General features: G+C 31.7%; 3 protein-coding genes across 4 annotated transcripts; all 3 read right to left on the bottom strand.

Annotated features, from left to right (window-relative positions):
- Positions 1–66: 66 nt before the first annotated feature.
- Positions 67–5,811, bottom strand: LOC143575528 (serine carboxypeptidase 1-like). Its single transcript, XM_077059880.1, has 14 exons — positions 5,530–5,811; positions 4,659–4,804; positions 4,026–4,093; positions 3,795–3,917; positions 3,543–3,645; positions 3,432–3,469; positions 3,247–3,348; positions 2,610–2,690; positions 2,273–2,518; positions 1,480–1,545; positions 1,266–1,387; positions 942–1,055; positions 805–850; positions 67–267 (listed from the first exon to the last, which is right to left on the bottom strand). The coding sequence occupies exons 1-14, from the start codon at positions 5,655–5,657 to the stop codon at positions 184–186; spliced, it is 1,467 nt and encodes a 488-aa protein (XP_076915995.1). The 5' UTR covers positions 5,658–5,811; the 3' UTR covers positions 67–183.
- Positions 5,812–7,101: 1,290 nt separating this feature from the next.
- On the bottom strand, positions 7,102–8,159 carry LOC143575538 (serine carboxypeptidase-like 20). The gene is made up of 4 exons (XM_077059886.1): positions 8,083–8,159; positions 7,789–7,902; positions 7,651–7,696; positions 7,102–7,309 (listed from the first exon to the last, which is right to left on the bottom strand). Exons 1-4 carry the CDS (start codon positions 8,136–8,138, stop codon positions 7,226–7,228), a joined length of 300 nt encoding a protein of 99 aa, XP_076916001.1. The 5' UTR covers positions 8,139–8,159; the 3' UTR covers positions 7,102–7,225.
- Positions 8,160–14,455: 6,296 nt separating this feature from the next.
- Positions 14,456–20,543, bottom strand: LOC143575530 (serine carboxypeptidase 1-like). Of its 2 annotated transcripts, XR_013142775.1 has the most exons (14): positions 20,241–20,543; positions 19,684–19,829; positions 18,024–18,091; positions 17,775–17,897; positions 17,382–17,484; positions 17,267–17,304; positions 17,053–17,154; positions 16,268–16,348; positions 15,935–16,180; positions 15,467–15,532; positions 15,261–15,382; positions 14,933–15,046; positions 14,794–14,839; positions 14,456–14,609 (listed from the first exon to the last, which is right to left on the bottom strand). XR_013142775.1 is itself a non-coding variant. In XM_077059881.1 (12 exons), the coding sequence occupies exons 1-12, from the start codon at positions 20,366–20,368 to the stop codon at positions 14,980–14,982; spliced, it is 1,290 nt and encodes a 429-aa protein (XP_076915996.1). In that variant the 5' UTR covers positions 20,369–20,543; the 3' UTR covers positions 14,888–14,979. The 2 variants fall into 2 exon arrangements, 1 of the variants encoding a protein (XP_076915996.1); XM_077059881.1 differs by lacking the exons at positions 14,456–14,609; positions 14,794–14,839 and having other exon boundaries at positions 14,888–15,046.
- Between the last annotated feature and the right edge of the window lie 2,005 nt (positions 20,544–22,548).

Genomic DNA, 22,548 nt, shown 5'->3' with positions numbered 1-22,548 from the left:
AATGTAAAATGGAACCAAAACACCAACAAGGCAACAATGTAATTATGTAAATGTCACAATATATTTGCTATTTTAGTTTTCATCCATGACATATTTTTTCTTATTTCTATGGCAAAATTATTCTTAAATTAACAAGCACATAATACGTTACAAAGACGTGTTAACCCAATCAATATGATTTCCTTATATCGTCTTTCCCTCCAACCAACGGCTGTAAAATGCCAATGCTTCCTTAGGTTTGTACTCTGGTACCGTGTGACCCGATCCCTACATCAACATTAACATAAAACCAAAATCTATCAAAAACATGAAATATAGCTTGAATGGTATTATAGCCTAATCCCCAGGTTTAAGTATATACATGTATATAGGGCGTATTCAAAACATAACCGGTTCAAAATTGTAGAATTGTAAGAATTGCATCAACACTCGTACATATTTGAGTCAATATGTACACGATATTTATGTAGCTCTCACAGTTCTCTACTTAAAATTAGTTTTGTATTGAAAAAACCCTACACTAAATGTACGTTGATTATACCAATAATCCAGTATACAACAGTGCTTTAAAACCAGTGGCAGACCCAAGATTCTTTTTTCATGGGGAGCGATCGGGATTTTTACATACGCATAACACTAGAAATATTTTTAACGTCCTAGGTCCGCCCCTGTTTAAAACATGCACTTTAAGTAGTTCCCACATTTTTAGAAATTCTTTTCCAAAATTATGTCTTAAAACACAAATACAACTGCATTAAAGTGCATGTCTTGAGGTACCCATCCGATATCATACGTATGGCATACCTTAACCGTGAGAAACGTGAGGTTCTTGTCGTATCCTTGTACAAATCTACAAACACAAGAAACATTTGTGCATAAATATAAACAGCATAATAAAAAGTAATATTTTTATATTTTTATTAAAATAAATAAAAACATACCCCGAGACCTGACCATCAACCAGCCACTTTCTCCACTCGTCAATAACTTCATAACCTAATGATCGTGTCCACGCTTGAGATCCGGTGAAAGGAACACACATATCATGATCACCGCTGCACAAGCATAAAATTATTATAGTTTAACTATTTATTACCTGTTTGATCAGTTACAGATATCATTTAACCAAATCAGCCTGTTTATAAGCCAACGGGCCTAAATTGGCACATCTACAACAATAACTTAATTATTAACGTTGGCATGACTAGTGAAGAAAAAAATCTATAAAACACAATTGTTTATGATTAAATAATAAACGAGTATACCTGAAAATAAGAGCCCGATAACCACGAGAGGTTAGGTTTTTATGGTACGGGATCATGCTTCCGGCATCACTATAATATCTTATCTTATCGGTACATAACTCCCAATTTCCGGCCACACTAATCTGAGTAATCATTTAAATTTTAATTTTTTGTCAAGAATTCAATTGGTGTATAGCTATACACTATACAAAAATAGAAATATATTATATCTTACCGGGTCGGCATGAATCGCCTTCCGGACTGCTTCATTGTTTAGCCATATGGTTGCCACTTCATCATCCTGCAAAAATATATATACAGAAATAAGCTTGATTTATTTTATTTTATTAAATAAAGCAATTTACAAGATTGTAAATACTAAATCTTGAATAAAGTGCCTTTGATCCGTTGATTGGCATGATTTAAAAAATATATTATTTTATTGTTGTTATTTTTTTAAGTGCTTGAATATAGTTTCAACGACCTTTAAACTGTTTGAACAGCTATCAATAAAATACAATCAAGATTTACATAAATTATTAAAAAAATGTATATCTATTAATATTTTTATTAATTTTAGCGCGCTTGAATATAGTTTCAACCACCTTTAAACAGTTTGACCCGTTATTTATAAAATACGACCAAGATTAACATATTTTTTTTTAAATGACGTAAATATTATTATTTTTAATGTGCTTATGGTTTAAACGGCCTTTAAACTGCTTGAACTGCTATTAATAAAATGCAATCAAGATCGACTTAATTTTTAAAAAAATGATATTAATATTATTAGTGTTGTTATTACTTTTAACGTGCTTGAATATAGTTTCAACGACCTTTAAACCGTTTGACCCATTCGCCTCATTATCAATAAAAATACAATCAAGATTGTAATTATTTAAAAAAAATTATACTATTAGTGTGCTTGAATATAGTTTCAACTTTCAATGACCTTTAAACTGTTTGACCCGTTATCAGTAAAATACAATCAAGATTGACATGAATTGGGAAGAAAAAAAACCACTTACTGTACACGGAACATTTTCTTCACTATTGAGAAGCTCGGGCCAAGAAGGCACATAACCGGGCTTAACCGGGGCCCGGAAAGGCCAGGCCCGCCCAAACATTCTGGTTCGAACCGGAAGGGGTCTTTCGGTCTCACCCAATTTTCTGAAGCTAGCTGGCAAGTCTGAGGTTCCAAGTCTAATTTTACTTGAACTATCACCATGATAACATGGTTCTAAAATGTCATAAATGTTTATACCATCAATATCCTGGATTTACAAGAACAAATTCAAGATAAGTAGAATATAATTTACTAATTCAAGTTATTGTATGAGAAATGATAAAAGGCAGGAAGATTGCCTCGTCGACTTTTGAAAGCTTGCTTTCACAATCACTGTTGGCGGGCTCGTAATAGTTGCCTTGACACTCTGTGGTAACTTCCTGCACGTGTTTAAGTCAAATGGACGAAAACCCTCAAAATTTGGTACCGTTTTAAGCTTTACGACAGTTATTTACGAAAACGTCGGTTTGAAATATACAAAAATTTACAAAGATCATTTTGGAAGTAGAAACTTAAAGATCAAATATTTTACCTTGAAAGTCAAAGTTCCAACAGTCGCAATATTCTAACTATCTCAAAACTTAGTAAACATCATTTTGGGTGGTTTTACAACTTACAACTTTAACTTGTCATACTTTATTATAATTAAAATCTTGAAAATGCAGGATTTGACATTTTGACCTTTAAAGTTAAAGATCCAACGGATAGGAAAAGTATACACTGATTGACCAGTTAAGTCAAACGGGCCGGTTCTTAGCTTCGAATTTAATATGAAAGCAGTACGACTCTTAGTGAAACTATATTTAATTATTGACTTCTTAACCGTTTGCCAAAAAAGGAATAACTGGATTGAGATTATCAGATTATGTACCAATATTGATATGGTTGTGTTGAACTTGGAAATTAACAGATTTGACCTCAAAAGTCAAAGTGTACCTGATAAAGTTCATCTGAAATAAGGCCCATCCCGTGTGCAAATGGAACAAGCGCATTTCCATCAAACACTTCATCCGTAACTCCATTTCCCACCATGTATCCCTAAATTGTCTTACATTAAAACTATTGTTTTAAGTTGTAATAATCAAATAATCATTCAGGCGGTTTATTATTTGCGGATGTACCTTAAAGTTAAGAGTAGGTTTATCACCAGCATCAAGTCCTGAAAATATCAAGGGTATTTTAGTAATTTTTTCAAACGTGTGTTACTTCGGGTTTAATATGAGATGGTTTACCTTTCACCACTTCATAAGATAATGTAGGGACGTAAACTCCAGCATATGACTCGCCAACAATGAAAAATGGATTTGAAAGAAATTCGGGATATATCTTAAACCACTGAAATCCAAAAAAACCAAAATGCCCGTATGTTAATTGAACAATTAAGATTTAGCATGTACATATATAATTATGTTTTATCATGTTAGAAATTAATAAAAAACTGTTGAGATGGTTTCTTGATTTTATTCCTTTTTTTTCAAGAATACCTCAAGAAGAAATTTGTGCGAGTCTAAAGCTGTTTTTGTATCCCTAGTTACATAGTCGGTTTTATTCTCCGAATAAGACATTCCAACTCCTGCTGGAGAGTCCAAATATATAACGTTCGAAACCTAAACAAATTCGAATAAAAATGACAACCAAGATTAGTATTCTTGCTAATGATCAAACTAATACTGGTTATAACAACTCAAAAACATGATCATATATAAATTATAAACCTTGGTCCATGAATATGGATTGAGATGAAGCTTGGGCAAGCCTCCGGTTTTTTCAAAATTAAACGGACCTGCAAAACACCATTGACTTGTTCTTAGACCAACTAAATAATCCAATAATATACACAAACACATATCCTGATCCTATATATGGGTTTGGGCCTCTGTGATTAACCAATTTACATATATGTAATCATAAATTAGACATTAAATACGAAACTACCGTTACATAATATTAAATATATAAAAAAAACAATAATACTTAACATAAATATATATAAACCACTAACTGTTGATAGTTTCTTTTATTTATATTAAATTTGTGATTGAGTTGGTTAATTAAACTTGATTATTGAGCTAAATGTAAAATGTTCTACCTAACCCATAACCGATTATCTTATCATCTTATTCTGATTCTTGAAATATCAACGGTCACTTTTGAAAGGCACATCCACATACCCCTGTATTCAACCATTTTTTTTACCGGAATCAAGTCAACTTTGTACATCAATTCAATATTACAAGCAAGTTCCCATTGTTATTTGCATATTCCTACTTACTAACAAGCAAAATTAATAAAATTTATATGAAAAACACAAAAGATTCAATAAAACAGTACATAAAACTAAAGCATACCATGTTCATAAACAAACCCATCAAAACTAGAGCAACCAGGGCCACCGTTGAGCCAAAGAACCACCGGATCTTGAGAAGGGTTTCTTTCCGACAACACGTAATAATAATACAATTTCTTGCCATGATTTGCATCTATTGTCACATACCTGCAAACCCATTGAAGATCATACAAAATTAAAACAAACCCATGAAAAAAAATCAAACTTTTTCATGAAAATATCAACAAGTCAAGAAAGTAAAAATAATGCATAACCCATCAACAAAAATCAAATCTTTACATGAAAACATCAATTAGCAAGTGAATAAAGTAAAGATAATACATAATTACAACAAACTCATCAATAAAAATCAAATCTTTACATGAAAACATCAACAAGCAAGTGAATAAAGTAAAGATAATACAGAATTACAGAAAACTCATCAATAAAAATCAAACCTTTACATGAAACAATCAACCAGCAAGTGAAGAAAGTAAACATAATACATAATTACAACAAGCCCATAAATAAAAATCAAATCTTTACATGAAATATTCAACAAGCAAGTCAACAAAGTAAACATAAATACATAATACATAACTACAGCAAACCAATCAATAAAAATCAAATCTTTACATGAAACAATCAACAAGCAAGTCAACAAAGTAAACATTATACATAATTACTATCAATAAAAATCAAATCTTTTCATGAAATAAGCAATAAGCAAGTAAAGATAATACATAAATACAACAAACCCATCAATAAAAATCAAATCTTTACATGAAAACATCAACAAGCAAGTAAAGATAATACATAAATACAACAAACCCATCAATAAAAATCTAATCTTTGCATGAAAACATCAAGAAGAAAGTGAAGAACAAGATTACCCAGCATAGTGTTTGGATGGCAGAGTTCCATTAAACCCAGGAAGTTGAGTAATTGCAGCATTTTCAGGGGCGGAGTGTGCCAAGAAAATGGTAAATGATAAACAAATTAAAAAAATTATCTTGTACATGTTTTGATAATAACAGTTTTGGAGGTTTTAAGAAAAAATGGATCGGTGAAAGATTCTTGAATCTGTGGTGGGAATGTGTGATGAGTGATGAGTATATAATAACAGAGTGAAAATTTGTCTTGGTGTTGGCTTACAAGCCAAGCGAAAGACAAAAGAAGATTAAGTGGAGAAATGGGGTTACATCAAAAGCATTGACTCAGAGAGCATCAAGACTAATTATAATTGTAATTTATAATGTTTAATGATTCCTTTGTATTTGTGGTAATAAAATAAACGGTCTAAGATCGTGTAGTAGACGAAGTCTTTATGGGGTGTTTTACGTCATGTAGCGCAACATCATATAAGCTTTTTTGGTTAAAAATGGTGTAGTGGATACTGGATAAAGCCGCTCTAATCATTATATATTTATTATAACTTAAAATTAAATATAAATAAAATAGATGTGTGATTGGTTGGAGTTTGTGAGGAATTAATTTGATTGGTTGAACCATTTAAGAGAGGGGCAAGCCCCTAGGGCGATGTTTGGGGGCGCAATGGGGCTTTTCGGGTGGCCAAAGGGCCTCGCTACGGAGGGTCTAAATGATCCAATAATTACAACATATTGTAATTATAGTGTAGTGTAATTACATAATTACATTATCTGTATATATAATTACACTACTTGATTTGCACAATTAGTTTACTTTTTTATTTTGTACGTTAACTTTTCCCTAGCTAAAATGATACCTTTTTAAGGGTACAGTCAATTTAAAGTAGACAATATGTTTAACACATGAGTTATGAAAAGTTATCTTTCCTTTTTGAGAGATGTGAAAAGTTTTATTAGCATATAGCAAGAAGCTAGAGGTAAAGAAGTTACAAGGTGACTTCACATCTGTATGAAATTAACAAAAAGAAAGCTAGATACGAAGTATAATCATATGATATTGGAGAGAGTAAAAGAGACGGCTTAGAGAAGCCTTATTTGTCTAATTTAAGACAAATTTTATGTATTTTTATGCAGTTTGTATTATTTTATATATTTAAAATAGTTTCACGTAAACATTATAAACGTGTCTATGAATAATTTTTTCTCAAATGAAGTGGTTTGATGTAGTAACTTAATTAACAACCTAGCTATATTTACTAACTAGTTACAAAAATCAGTTATTTATACATGTGTTTTGATCCCTTTTGGTAGACATGTACCAATTGCTAGATTGTAACTATGAACTAGTTTCTTTGAAAGCTAAAATTTATGCTTGTAGCTTGGATGCCCTTGCACAAATCAACCTATCCTCTTGCATACTGAATACTAAAAGAAAGTGTGAACAAATTAAAGGGGAATATGTCATGAATTACGTACATTTTCATTTTTATTTGTTTGGTTAATAATACATATTGTTGTTGACAATTTGGTTAATAATAATGTAAAAAGGAACCAAACACCAACAAGGCAACAATGTAAATGCCACAACATATTTGCTATATTAGTTTTCATCATACATGACATTTTCTTTCTTATTTCTATGGCAAAATTATTCTTAAATTAACAAGTACATAATACGTTCCCAATCAATATGATTTCCTTATATCGTCTTTCCCTCCAACCAACGGCTGTAAAACGCCAACGCTTCCTTAGGTTTGTACTCTGGTACCGTGTGACCCGATCCCTACATCAACATTAACATAAAACCAAATTCTATCAAACATAAGAAAAAATTAGCTTAAATGGTCTTATAGCTTAATCCCTAGGTTTACTGTTTAAGTATGTATATACATGTATATAGGGCGTGTTTAAAACATAACCAATTTAAAACTGTAGAACCGTAAGAGCTACATCAACACTCGTACATAGTGACTTATTTAACATGTTTGAATCAATATGTACACGGTATTTATGTAGTTCTCACAGTTGTCTACTTAAAATCCAATAATGCTTTATAATGATGTCTTAAAACACAAATACAACCGCATTAAAGTACATGTCTTGAAGGATCTACGTATGACATACCTTAACGGTGAGAAACGTGAGGTTCTTGTCGTATCCTTGTATAAATCTACAAGCACAAGAAACATTTGTGCATAAATATAGACATCATAATAAAGGTAACGTTTTTATATTTTTACTTTTAAAAAAACAAAAAAATACCCCGAGACTTGATCATCGACCAGCCAGTTCCTCCACTCATCGATAACTTTATAACCTAACGATCGTGTCCATGCTAGAGTCCCTGTGAAAGGAACACACAAATCATGATCCCCGCTACACAAGCACAAAACTATTATAATTTAACTATTTATTAACCAAATCAACTCGTTTATAAGTCAACGGGTCAAAATGGGCACATCTACAACAATTACTTAATTATTAACGTTGGCGTGACTAGTGATGAAAAAAATCTATAAACACGAGTGTTTATGATTAAATAATAAACGAGTGCACCTGTAAATAAGAGCCCGATAACCACGAGCGGTTAGGTTTTTGTGGTACGGGATCATGCTTCCGGCATCACTATAATACGTTACTATGATAATACGATATGATGACAATGCTGCAGTTGTGATTGATCAAGAAGGAAATCCAAAAGGAACTCGAGTTTTTGGTGCGATTGCCCGAGAATTGAGACAGTTCAATTTTACTAAAATAGTTTCATTAGCTCCCGAGGTATTATAAAACGAGACCACGATATGGTTATAGGTTATATAGGGTATTTAAAATAAATAGATTAAGATTCATTTAGTAGATTTTGTCTCACGTATCGGTACATAACACCCAATCTCCCGCCACACTAATCTAAGTAAGCATGTTCTTTTTATTTTTTTTGTCAAGACTCAAGAATTTAATTAGTGCATAGGTTTACAAAATTAGAAATATATTATATCTTACCGGGTCTGCATGAATCGCCTTCCGGACTGCTTCATTGTTTAGCCATATGGTTGCCACTTCATCATCCTAAAAAAATATATATACAGAAATAAGATTGATTTTATTTTATTAAATAAAGCAATTTACAAGATTGTAAATACTAAATCTTGAATATAGTTTCACCAAGAATCAATGCATCTGTGCGGGAGAAATAACGGATATGACACCATCATCATACGATATTGGATGCTAAAAGAAAATGTGAACAAACTAGCATGTGTAGTATTTTTAGGGATTTGTCTGGTAATTTTTATTTTATGTTTATAATTTATTAAATGAGCAGTTGTCTTTTTCTATCACATTTTTAAAATTATTTTAATATTTAATTATAAGTTAAACTATAATATTTTATAATAAATAACAATGGTTAACTAATAATTACAAAAAAAAAACTAATAATTACAAACATGCTCATATTTCACATTAACACAAAACTTGTATTTGGATGTAAAATACGAAATCAAATACTACACACGTGATATCTACGTATCATCACTTTATTTGTGTTATTATTTTTTCTATTTGCATTTCATACTCCTACAACAAATGGTCGTATAGTTTCCCATTGAATTGCCTACACCAATTCCAATAATTTGAAGAAATTATAAGGTTTCAACATGTAATTCATTTCATATCATTTTCTATAGAAACAAAGATAAAATTTAGAGACTCATGTCACGCCTTAAAACATTTGTACATTATGATCAATAAAGGGATTACAATATATTAGCAGAAAAATACATGTATGGCTCTTAATCGAACAACCTTATTAGCATGTGCATGTTATCAAATATCCACAACGAAGCATATTGGTGGCCCGAGGTCCCTCCCTTCAACTTTTTTTTCCACACATGTTATCATTGTGAAGTATATTGGTATTACCCATGTGGGTAAGGCGCGTGGCTTCATTCCATGGCAGAGGTTTACAACATAAAATTGATTCATTGTTGAACATTGAATAATTAAAATGGATTAATAAAGTTCTAGGATACTTGTGGGTAGATACTGCAAGTAATTTTGTGATTGGTAGTTAAGGGTAGAAATAAGTTGGTAGTACATGATTGACCGGTGCATAGGTAACACCCATGAGTGCCCCTTCCCCCCTAAAGGATCGAATAACAATTTAAATGAGTTTAGATAAAATACAAATTAAACTAAAGCGTATACTGTACGAATCAAGTTGTGAAATTATATATATGACATAGTGTATTTATAGTGTAGTGTCATTACAGCTAGTGTACGTAATTACATAATTACACTATTTGTATATATATTACACTGCTTGATTCGCACAGTTTGTACATTTTTTAGTTAGTATGTTAGCTTTCCCCCAATTTAAATAATACCTTTTGAGGGTACAACCAATTTAAAGTAGACGGTATGTGTTATGCATGAGTTAGAGCATTCCCAATCCAACCCCCCCCCCCCCCCTCCCCTCAAAAAAAAAATTTGTGAAGGATTTTGTAAATTAGAGGATAGGGTTAAAAGTGATTATGGGTGAAGGTGAGAGAAATGTTAGTGACTTCTTTTGTAAATTTGGGGAAAACAGTTTGCCCTCATTTATATTTTAATATTTTTTGAATTAGTTGTGGGTAGAGGATAAAGGGAAACTTTAAAGATAAAGATAAAAAATAATACAATTTAACTGAACATAAGAGATATGTTGTGTTTTTTTAGTGCAACTATAAATATGGTATTGAGGGACAGGATGAGAAACCCTTATGAAAGGTTTTCTTTCCTTTTTGAGAGACGACGCGAAAAATTTTATTAGCATATACCAAGAAGCTAGAGAATAAAGAAATTGCATTGAGACTTCACATCATGTAAGAAATTAGCAAAAAATAATAAAAAATTGATACGAATGTATAATCATATGTAGTTGGGGAGGCTGTTATTTGTTTAATTGAAGACAAATTATATATGTTTTTTTACAGTTTGTATTATTTAATATATTTATAAATTGGTTTCACGTGAACATTATAAATGCGTAACTTTGTATATTTTTTTTTCAAATGAAGTGTTTGATGTAGTAACTTAATTAACAACCCACCTACTAATTAGCTACAAAAATCAATTATTTATTCATATGTTTTGATTCCTTCTGGTATAGACATATAATAATTGCTAATTGCTAGATTGTAACTTTGAACTTGTTGCTTTGAAAGCTAAAATTTATGCTAGTAGCTTAGATGCCCATGCATAAATCAACCTCAACGACACTAGTGACGAGTTTGCAATCGACCAGAATCAATGCATCCGTGCGGGAGGAATTAACATAAACTAACTAGCATGTGTAGTATTTTTAGGGATTTGTCTTGTAATTTTTTAATGTTTGTAAGTTATTAAATGAGCAGTTGTCTTTTTCTATCACATTTAAAATTATTTAAAATTTAATTATAAATTAAACTATAATATTTTATAATAAGTAACAATGGTTAACTAATAATTAAAAACATGCTCACATTTCACATTACCAATTTTGTATTTTGGTGTAAAATTCGAAATCAAATACTACACACGTAATATTTACGTGTCATCACTTTATCTTTATTATTATTTTTTCTATTTGCATTCAATACTCCTACAGCAAATGGTCGTATAGTGTCCCATTGAATTGCATGTGTTAACCTATTACTATAATTTAAAGAAATTATAAGGTTTCCACGTATAATTCACTTCATAGCATTTTCTACAGAAACAAAGATAAAATTTAGGCTCATGCCACGTTTTAAAACATTTGCACGTCGTGACAAATAAAGGGATTACAATATATTAGCAGAAAAATAAATGTATGGCTCTTATTAGAACAATATTATTAACATGTGCATGTTATCAAATATCAACAGCGAAATATATTGGTGGCCCGAGGTCCCTCACTTCAACCTTTTCTTTTCACACATGTTATCAATGTGAAGTATGATGTTGGCCGTGGTAGCTACTCCCTCTTTTTTTTTCTAAGTAGTACGATTAAGGCGTTTGTGTTCGAATTAGTGTAAATTTACCTGTTCTAGTCCGAAATTTTGAGCCCCTTCCTCACGATTTCATCAAAGCTTCCTCCCGCATGTTATTGATCAAAATATGTTTATCTTTAGCATCACATACAATTTGTTTATTTTCGTTTTGTGGATTCATTTACATGCATATGGATCATACACACATGCATATATTTTAATTACTGGGATTTAATTACTAGTAAAAACAATTTTTAATGCATTATTTATAAACATAAAATGTGTAATACATATTTAAAGCATTTACACGTGTAAATGTAATTGCAAATATATATGCATCCGATCAAAAAATATGATTGTGGATTGAACAATGTTGTTCACTTGTGCATATCAATAAATCGCTACAATTTACATGTTCACTCATATGTAAATAGTTACAATTAGAGGTGCGCAAATCAGTTGCAAAGTCAAAATTGATTCGGGTTAGTTGACAAAAAACTCAAAACCGGTCGCTTGGTCAACAAAAAATCAAAACCTGTTGGTTGGTCAACAAAAAGTCAAAACAAGTTCGGGTTCTTGATTGTGTGGGTTCGGGTTAGCCGATTTCAATGGAGAGGATTATAGATCGGTTTGGAACCTACAGGTTCTATCGGGGAAAAATCAAGTTTCCATTATACTGAGAAGTCACTATAATTAACATATTTATGTGGGTTCGGGTTAGCCGGTTTCAATGTTAATTGTTTGTGTGGGTTAGAAGCAGGGCCGGCTATAAGGGAGGGCCGGGTGGTCGACGGACCCCGGCCCGACATCCCGATAGGCCCGAATTATTTTTTAAAAAAGTTATATATATATTTTTATGAAAAACAGTATGTATATATAATGTTTAAACTTAATTACACAACTATTAGCTTTGTTTAGTGGTAAAGGGGTATGACTTTCAACCAAGAGGTTGTGGGTTCTAACCTCACTTGAGTCATTTTAACCATATTTTTATAAAAAAAATGTTCTTTACACAACCAAGTCATAAGGCTAAAAAAATTAAGGGTCATTTAAAAATTAAACTGTTTAAACCCAACAATATACCCTTTTTTATTAAGGCCCAAAAAAAAAATTTCGCCTTTGGCCCCAAAATTTTTAACCGTTCTCGGAGCCGGGCCTGGTTAGAAGTCACTACAGGTTCTTGATTGTGTGGGTTCGGGTTAGCCGGTTTCAATGTTAATTGTTTTGTAAGATTTTTTTTTTAATTATATTGGGTTCATACTGATTCGGGTTGGGTCAAGGAACCGGTTTCCATTGTACTGGGTTCAAACTGATTCGGGTTGGGTCAAGGAACCGGTTTCTTTGTGCATTTACAAATACAATTAACATATTTATGTCTGCTATATTAAGAATTTATAATTTCACATAAATAAATTAGAGGACCAATTACCAAAATGCCCTTAAAAACAAAAACCTTCAAAACATGACATTTTACACCAAAGAAGGATCGTAATTCACTAGAAGAAACTTATATTCAAATATCGCTGTTGCTTTTCTCTTAAAGAAGCATGCATCTCCACAATTATTTTTTCTTTTCCAAAAAGATACAACTTTTTTCTTCTTTTATGATGATTGCACTATGCTTTCTTGATTCATTTATCTTATCTTCTATTGCTAACCATTCAAATGAGTTTATGTGAACCAAGTTATTCATACACATATCAATGCACAAACAATGATAATGCCAAACACCCCTATTTACAGTGGCAATTATGACTTTTCACCAAGAAATGAACTTTCTGCCACTTCATTGTAAATCGTTTGAATGGTTTGGCAGTTTAATATAACTATGTAATTTTAATTATATTTAAAGTAAAGAATACATAGTTAGCAACATTCATAAAACAATTTAATTCATAAAACAATTTAATCTATAACTTCCTTATAAATGCGTCAAAACTTAATTCTTGATGATGTGTCCCTCATGAAAGGTTCAATAAGCGCGATGATGAATGCTATAAAGACCGTTGTAATTACATAGAAACTGAAGATGACCGAAAATATGAACTCTTTGCGCATGGTCTTGCATTCCATTTATAAAAAAAAAATTAAGATGGTTAAAAAAAATAAGTGATGCCAAAAATTGTATCTATTCAAGACGATTTTTATAAATGTTTAATACCGTCTTTATAGTTTTATATATATAAATTGGTTTTTCGTGTTCATTTTAAATGTTTAATTTTGGATTTATTTTCGAATGAAATGGTTTAATGTTGTAACTTAATTAACTACCGTAATTACTAAATAGTTATAAAATTCAATGCTTCAGATTCTAAACTTATTTACCGGATTAACTATATAGTAGACTACGATTAAACAATGAATTAACGTTACCATGTAAAACAATTTAAACAAATTTTATTATAGATGTAAACTCACGAGAATAGTTTGTGTGTGTTTTGATCCCTTTTCTGTATAGACATGTACTAATTGATAAATTATATCTTTGAACTTCTCGTTGCTTTGAAAGTTAAAAATTTATGCTTGTCATCCCAATTTTCACTTTTCGTTCTTAAGATGGGAGCTTCTAAGGGCGTTGTGTATATTAAGGGCGTAGGGAGATTGCAAGGTCCTTAGCATGGTCGTCCCCGAGAGCTCGAGGGCCTTCATGGACCCTCAACGAGTTACAAAAATGGGTCTTAAAAATTTAAACATAATTTATTGTTTTATTAATAGTTATATATAAAAAAAATAAAAAGTACATAGTATTTATAATAGAAATGATTTTGATATTGGGTGTGGTTTTATTTAATGAACCACACACCAACATGGCAACAATCTAAATGTCATTTCAATTTCAATTTCAATTTCAATCTAAATGTCATTTTAATAGAAAGATATTTTTCATTTCAATTTTCATCATCCATGACATTTGCTTTATTATTTTATGATTTTCTCGTATTATTCCTAACTTAACAAGTGCGTAATACGTTACAAATATCGTGTTAACGCACTATCAATGAGCTTTACTTATATCTTCTTTCCCTCCAACCAACGACTGTAAAATGCCAACGCTTCCTTAGGCTTGTACTCTGGTACCGTATGGCCCGATCCCTACACCAACATTAACATAAACTTAAATTCAAATAAACGCACGACAAGATAGCTTAAACGGTGTTATCGCCTAATCGGGGGGGGGGGGGGGGGGTTGTATAAATATTTAAAATAATTTCTTCAAACACAAATTAAAAACCGCAAAAAAGTGCATGTCTTAAAGCATCAATCCCATATGGTATACCTTAATAGTTAGAAACGTGAGGTTCTTGTCATATCCTTGTAAGAATCTACAAAACACAAGAAACACTTGTGCATAAACATAGACATAGAAAATTTTGCCCATTTTTATTATCTTTTTTATATAAAAATAAAAAACTTACCCCGCGACTTGATCGTCAACCACCCACTTCCTCCACTCATCAATAACTCAGTAACCCAATGCTCGTGTCCACGCTTCGGTTCCAGTGTAAGGAACACACATATCATGATCCCCGCTGCACGGGCATAAAAATATTATCATATAACTATTTTTTACCTGTTTGACCCGTTACAGTCTTACAGATATTATCAGCCAAATCAGCCTAGTTATAAGTAAACAAGTCGAAATTGCAACATCTAATACAATTAACATTGATGTGAGTCATGTGACTCGTGATGAACAAAGTTATATAAACACGAGTGTTTGTTTACGATTATATAAAACCCTACCTGTAAATAAGAGCCCGATAACCACGCACAGTTAGAGTTTTATGGTATGGGATCATGCTTCCAACATCATGACCATATCTTAGCTTACCAGTACATAGCTCCCAATTTCCCACAACGCTAATCTGAGTAACCATTTTAGTTCTATTTTTTGTCAGGGATTCAAATGGTGTATAATTTTACAAAAATAGAAATATATTTTATCTTACCGGGTCGGCATGAATTGCCTTTCGGACTGCTTCATTGTTTAGCCATATTGTTGCTACTTCATCATCCTGCAAAAATATATATATACAGAAATAAGATAGATGATTTTTTTTTAAATAAAGTAATTTATGAGATGTAAATACTAGATCTTGAATATACTTTCAACGACCTGTAAACTGTTTGACCCATTTGACCCTATCAGTAAAATACAAGCAAGATTGACAAAAAAAAAAGTTATTAATATTATCTTTTTTAACGTGCTTGAATATAGTTTCAACAACCTTTTAACTGTTTGACCAGTTATCAATAAAATACAAATCAAGATTGACATAATTTAGAAAAGAATATATGATATTAATATTATTATTTTACATGCTTGAATATAGTTTCAACGACCTTTAAACTGTTTGACCCACCCGTTATCAATAAAATACAATTCAGATTAACATAACTAAAATAAGAAGACTTACAGTACATGGGATTCTTCTTGCACCGTTGAAAAGCTCAGGCCAAGAAGGCACATAACCAGCCTTAACCGGGGCCCGAAAAGGCCAGGCCCGCCCAAACATTCTGGTTCTAACCGGAAGGGGTCGTTCGGTCTCTCCCAATTTCCTGAAGCTAGCAGGCAACTTTGACTTTGCAAGTTTAATATCACTTAAATTATCACCGTGATAACAGGGTTCCAAAATGTCGTATATGTTTATGCCGTCAATGGTCTGAAGTTACAAGTGCAAATTCAGTATATGTAAGAATATTGTTTAATAAATTCAAGTTAATCAAATAACAGATGGAAGGAAGATTACTTCGGCAACTTTTGAAAGCTTGGTTTGACAAGCGTCGTTTGCTGGAAGGTAATAGTTTCCTTGGCATTCTTTAACAACATCCTGCATGTGTTTGTGGTCAACCTCTGTTCATAAAGATGCAGTTTGACTTTTTAAGTCAAACGGATAAAAATCCTCAAGTTTGTACCATTTTAAGCTTTATGAAAAAAATTTACAAAGATTATCATGGGTTTGAAATTTTTAAGGAAACATTTTAAAATCAGAAACTTAAAGATAAAATATTTAATATATTTGACTTCGAAAGTCAAAGTTCCAACGTGTAACAATTTCCTAACCATATTAAATTTTATAACATTATATTACAAGAATCACCTTTGTCAGATTTTAACTATAAATTAGAATCAAAGTAAAAGATTTGACCTTTAAAGTTAAAGATCCAACATAGAGGAAAAGTTTATAGTGTTTGAATTTTTTAAGTCAAACGGGCCCGTTCTTAACTTCAAATGTGATACAAAAATTATACGACTATTTGTGAAACTTTTGTAACAATACTGATATGAAAATGTTTAACTTGGAAAGTAACATATAAAGTTAAAGATCAGAGAGGTCGTGTATATACTATTTGACTTTTTAAGTCTTCCAAATCGGATACGAAAATCATAAGACTTTATTTGGAACTATTTTGTTTAACTATTTCTAAACCAATTTCTGCCAAAGGAAAACACGGATGGCAAAATTGTGAATATACTAATATGAAATGTTGAACTTGGAAAGTAACGGATTTGACCTCAAAAGTCAAAGTTTACCTGATATAGATCTTCTGAAATGAGGCCCATCCCGTGTACAAACGGAACAAGTGCATTGCCATCAAAGGTTTCATCCGTAATTCCATTTCCGACCATGTATCCCTATATTTTCATATATTAAAACTAAGGCGCGTAATATTATATGCACGTGCTTCTGTTGTTTTAAGTTGTATAATCAGATAATCATTCTAGTGGTTACTAAATGAGAGTTTACCTTAAAGTTAAGAGTGGGTTTTACACCAGCATTAAGTCCTGAAAAAAATCAAGAAGGGTATTTTTGTAAATTTACCAAACGTGTGTTACATCGGATTTAATAAGAGATGATATACCTAGCACCACTTCGAGAGATAATGTAGGGATGTAAACTCCAGCATACGACTCGCCAGCAATAAAAAATGGATTCGGAAGGAATTCGGGATATATGTTAAACCACTAAAATAAAAAAAATAAAAAAATTGTTAATACGTTTAATGAACAATAAGATTTAGAATTTTAACTTTCTGTGTTGGACTTATGGTGAAGTGTACACAATATTTTCAAATTAGGTTTAAAAAGGGTAAATAAGTAATTTAGCTTTAACAACCAGAATAAAACTGATTATCAAATACTTAGATAATAAGTTTTAAAACAAAAATCCACACATTAAAGATTATGAAAATAACATCTATAAATTTCACATTTAACTTGTTTTCTTTTATTTGTTCCTATTTTATCAAGAATACCTCGAGGAGAAATTTGTGCGAGTCTAAAGCTGTTTGTGTATCTGTGGTGGTATAGTCGGTTTTATTCCTCGAATAAGACATGCCGACCCCAGCTGGAGAGTCCAAATATATCACGTTCGAAACCTAAACAAATTCGAATAAAACGACAACCAAGATTATTATACTTGATAATAACCAAATTTGTGTTAATAGTAACACATCATACTAGTTTTAAAAACTCAAAAACATCATCATGTATAGATTATAAACCTTGGTCCATGCATATGGATTGAGATGAAGCTTGGGCAAGCCTCCGGTTTTTTCAAAATTAAACGGACCTGCGAAACAAAATTGCCTTGTTCTAAGAATCTAAGATGAGGTAATTAGGTAAATAATCCAAGAATCACTTTACATATAATCAGGGCCGGCTCAACCTATTCGGAGGCCTCAAGCGGGATTTTATTTTGGGGCCTTTTATAAACTAACAGATGTATTTTTTTTTTTTATAAAATTTTAGTAAACAATTTCTTAGAATTATGCATCTGTCTATTGTACTTATTTTCTTTCTTGCCCATATAGGTTTGATGGAAGATTAGTATTAGACCAATTACTGTATTCTAAGTGTTGAGTAACAAGGGTGGATCTATTTCACATTGCATTGTAGAAAAAAAATAGTTAAGTTCAAATATAAAAACATACTGGAAAACCAAATTAGGGGAAAGTTAGGGGAGAAAACAGCGTACCCTCGAGCCCTCAAAATTAACATCTTTGCATACTAGATTAAAAGCTTTGATTAAGCAATTCAATTGAAGAACATAACAACACTACTACAGAACAACGTTTGTTTTTGTGAAAGTAGAAAGTCGGTAACAAGTAAGAACATGTTCGCTCCAACTTCCAAGAACACAGTCAGAAACTGAACGACATTTTGTTGTAGTCCCCAAAACTGATTTTATCAATCCTAAATCCTAATCCTATGGATATATGCATACTTAGAGCATTCTCATCTCATTCTCCATCTTTATTCCTATAATTACACTAAAAAACACTATATTTCTCTCTCCTTTTCAATTAAATAATATTTTTTATATCTTTATCATTACATTTTTCTCTCTCCTCTACTCACAACCAATCCAACAAATATTAAAAAATAAACAGGGGCAAACAATGTTCCTCAAATTTACAAAAAATCACTACATTTTTCTCTCCACCCTATAATTTACACTCACAACCACTCAAAACCTCACCCTATAATTTACATACTCCCCTCACGTAAATTTAGGGGATGAGATATGAATGCTCTTAATTGGGCTGGTCCAAATTACCCTATACAGAAATTCATAAAAGTTGGGGGCCTTTTCCAAGTGAGGCCTAAAGCAAGGGGCTTCATTTGCTTTGGGCTAGAGCCGGCCCTGCATATAATACATCCATACATATATACACAAAGCAACAAAACTATCCTCAAATAGCATTAAATATGTAAAATAATAATAAATAAAATGATTGGTTGCTAAGAGTTATTAACGTTCTTAAACTATTTAGAAGTCCTGAAATGATTATAGAATTATAGGAAAACCATCAATTGTTGATAGTTTCTTATATATTGAATTTGTGATTCAAATAATCAGCTTTTTATACTAATAATTTGGTTAATTAAATTTGATTATTTAGATAAATGTAAAATGTTCTACCCAGCCCATAACTGATTATCTTATCATCTTATTCTGATTCTTGAAATATCAATGGCCACTTTCAAAAGGCATTTCAAATAAACAAGTTCAATCAAGACAACTTTGTACATCAACTCAAGATTACAAGCAAGTTCCCATTGTTATTTGCGTATTCCTACTAACTAACACGAAAAATTAACAAAATTTATATGAAAATCACTAAAGATTCAAATAAAACAGTACATAAAATAAAAGCATACCATGTTCATAAACAAACCCATCAAAACTAGAGCAAACAGGGCCACCATTGAGCCAAAGAACCACAGGATCTTGAGAAGGGTTTCTTTCCGACAAAACAAAATAATAATACAACTTCTTGCCATGGTTTGCATCAATTGTCACATACCTGCAAACCCATTACAACAAACCCATCAATAAAAATTAAATCTTTTCATGAAAACATTGACAAGTAACTCAAGAAAGTAAAGATAATACATAATTAAAACAAGCCCATCAATAAAAATCAAATCTTTCCATGAAAACATCAAGAACTAAGTCAAGAAAGTAGAGATAATACATATTTACAACAAACCCATCAATAAAATAAAATCTTTGCATGAAAACATCAACAACTAAGTAAAGAAAGTATAGATAATACATAATTAAAGCAAACCCATCAATAAAAATAAAATCTTTCCATGAAAACATCAACAACTAAGTCAAGAAAGTAAATATAATTCATAATTACAACAAACCCATCAATAAAAATCAAATCTTTGCATGAAAACATAATTAAGAAAGTGAAGAACAAGATTACCCAGCATAATGTTTGGATGGCAGAGTTCCATTAAACCCAGGAATTTGAATAACTGCAGCATTTTCAGGTGCTGAGTGTGCCAAGAATATGGTAAGTGACATGCAAATTAAAAAAATAATCTTATACATGTTTTGAAAAAAAATAATGATTTTGAAGGTTTCAAGATAACTGTATGGATGACTGATTCTTGAACTTATGTTGGGAGTGTGAGAGTATAAAACAGAGTGAAATTTGTGTTGGTGTTGCCTTACAAGGCAAGTCAAGATAAAAGAAGAAAGGCTTTATGGTTACAAGACAACATAAGCATTGAGTCATAACTCATAAGGCAGCATCAAGACTTTTAGTAATTTATTCAGAGATAATAATAGTCCAACTTTTAGGGCCCAAATTCATAAGTATTTATGTTTTATGATTCCTTTGTATTTGTAGTTTTTGTATCTGTGGTAATAAAATAAACGGTCTAAAGGATCGAATAACAATTTAAATTATTAGCTTTTTGAGTACACAACCAATTTAAAGTAGACAACTATGAAATTATGGATGAAAACGTATGCGTAACGCTTGAGTTATGAACGGTTTTCTTTCTTTTTTGAGCAACTTGAAAAATTTTATTAGCGTCTGGCAAGAAGCTAGAGAATCAAGAAGTTACAAAGAGCTTTCACGTTTTGTAGAAATTAGCAAAATAAAAGCTGGATACAGATGTGTAATCATATGTAGAGAAAAACAGACGGCTAAGATTAGTCGTATCAATCTAATTTAAGACAATATTTATAAGTGTAAAACACGATTTGTATAGTATTATATTTATTAATTAGTTTCGAACATTTTAAATGATAACTTTAGATTTTTTTTTAAATAAAGTGATTTAACTTTAATGTAATAAGTTAATTTAACCCACCCATATTTACTAGTTAGTTATAAAAACCAATGCTTCATATTCTTAACTTATTAACCAAACTAAATAGTAGATTACGATTAACCGACAATGAATTAACCCATGTAAAATAGTTTTAACAACTTTTGTTATGGATGTAAGTTCACAAGAATAGTTTATACATGTGTATTGATCCCTTTTGGTATGTGCATGCGCTAATTGCTAGATTCGGGCTTTTAACTCGTTGTTGCTTTATAAGTTAAAATTTATTCTTGTAGCCCAGATGCCCGTGCACAAATCAACCTCAACGACACCGGTGACGAGTTTGAAAAACCAAGAATCAATACGTCCGTTCGGGAGGAATAACGGAAATGACACCATCATCATGCGTACCGGATACAAAGAAAGTGTGAACAAACTAATGGGAAAGATGTCAGAACTTGTCGAGTTGAAGAAAAATGAACTCGAACATGAAAGTGCTTAGGCCAAAGGGTGTGGGTCTCCTATGTGGCCAATACCAGAAGTTGATGGGTGAAGTTTAATGATAGAGAAAAAAACTGAAGTAAAGCAGACGTGACGAATGAGAGGAATGATGTTACTGATGTATACCTTTGGCATTTGTACTAAAGTATCTCCTCCATCCAATTGCGAAACATTTGAGATAACTATCATACGTAGTATTTTAGGGATTTGATTGGTACATTTATCTTTAATATTTGTGATTTATTAAATGGCTATTTGTCTTTTTCTTCGCATTTTAAATTATTTTAGATATTTAATCGTAGAGAAATCTGCATTTTGTCTCCCTGGAAAATAACATCGCGAGATTGAATAACCACTGAAAAAGATTTTGCGAACTTTGACTCCCTGTGTTACTCCGGCGGGTTCTTCTGACTCCTACCGTCAGTTGACTGTTGGTATTTTAGTAATAATACCAACATATTAAAGGTATTTTAGTAATCTTCTTTTAATAAATAATAAATATAATAATAATAGTAATAATAATAATATTAATAGCAGCAGCAGCATCGTAACCTTCATCATCATCGATCTCATCTTCATCATCATCAACATCTTCATCATCATCAACTCTCATCTTCATCATCATCAACCTCAAATCCTCAAACCCACCACCATCCCTCTTAATCTCATCATCAGTTTCATAACAATTAATCAAATCCTTAAACCCTAGATTTCATCACTCAAACCCTCAAATCTCTCAAATCCCACTACCAATCGCTTCAATAATTCAACCACCGCACCCATAAAGCATTCCGATCAAAACCCTAACCTCCGGCACCACGCCGCCGCCACGGTAGCCACCGCCGCCATGGATTCCGGCCGCGGACAATGCCGGAAAACCAGGAAGTGGAAGAAGAAGATGCAGGTGGAGAAGAAGATGAAGATGAGTTGTATGGATTCAATTCGGTGTTT

Source organism: Bidens hawaiensis, unplaced genomic scaffold (assembly GCF_021521415.1).
Source record: "Bidens hawaiensis isolate Kalapana, Puna unplaced genomic scaffold, B.hawaiensis_p1.1 tig00027531_1, whole genome shotgun sequence".
Taxonomy (NCBI): domain Eukaryota; kingdom Viridiplantae; phylum Streptophyta; class Magnoliopsida; order Asterales; family Asteraceae; genus Bidens; species Bidens hawaiensis.
The sequence above is the reverse complement of the archived record's forward strand: the minus strand, read 5'-3'. Positions and strand labels throughout refer to the sequence as shown.

Coding starts and splice junctions, on each gene's coding strand:
- LOC143575528 (XM_077059880.1), bottom strand. CDS start 5,657: ATGTACAAGATAATTTTTTTAATTTGTTTATCATTTACCATTTTCTTG. Junction 4,805..5,529: donor CCATCCAAACACTATGCTGG/GTAATCTTGTTC, acceptor ATGGGTTTGCAG/GTATGTGACAATAGATGCAA. Junction 1,056..1,265: donor TATCGGGCTCTTATTTTCAG/GTATACTCGTTT, acceptor ATGCTTGTGCAG/CGGTGATCATGATATGTGTG.
- LOC143575538 (XM_077059886.1), bottom strand. CDS start 8,138: ATGATCCCGTACCACAAAAACCTAACCGCTCGTGGTTATCGGGCTCTT. Junction 7,903..8,082: donor TATCGGGCTCTTATTTACAG/GTGCACTCGTTT, acceptor GTGCTTGTGTAG/CGGGGATCATGATTTGTGTG. Junction 7,310..7,650: donor TCACGTTTCTCACCGTTAAG/GTATGTCATACG, acceptor ATGTTGATGTAG/GGATCGGGTCACACGGTACC.
- LOC143575530 (XM_077059881.1), bottom strand. CDS start 20,368: ATGTATAAGATTATTTTTTTAATTTGCATGTCACTTACCATATTCTTG. Junction 18,092..19,683: donor TGGGTTTGTTTATGAACATG/GTATGCTTTTAT, acceptor TTTGTTTCGCAG/GTCCGTTTAATTTTGAAAAA. Junction 15,383..15,466: donor AGGCAATTCATGCCGACCCG/GTAAGATAAAAT, acceptor ATGGTTACTCAG/ATTAGCGTTGTGGGAAATTG.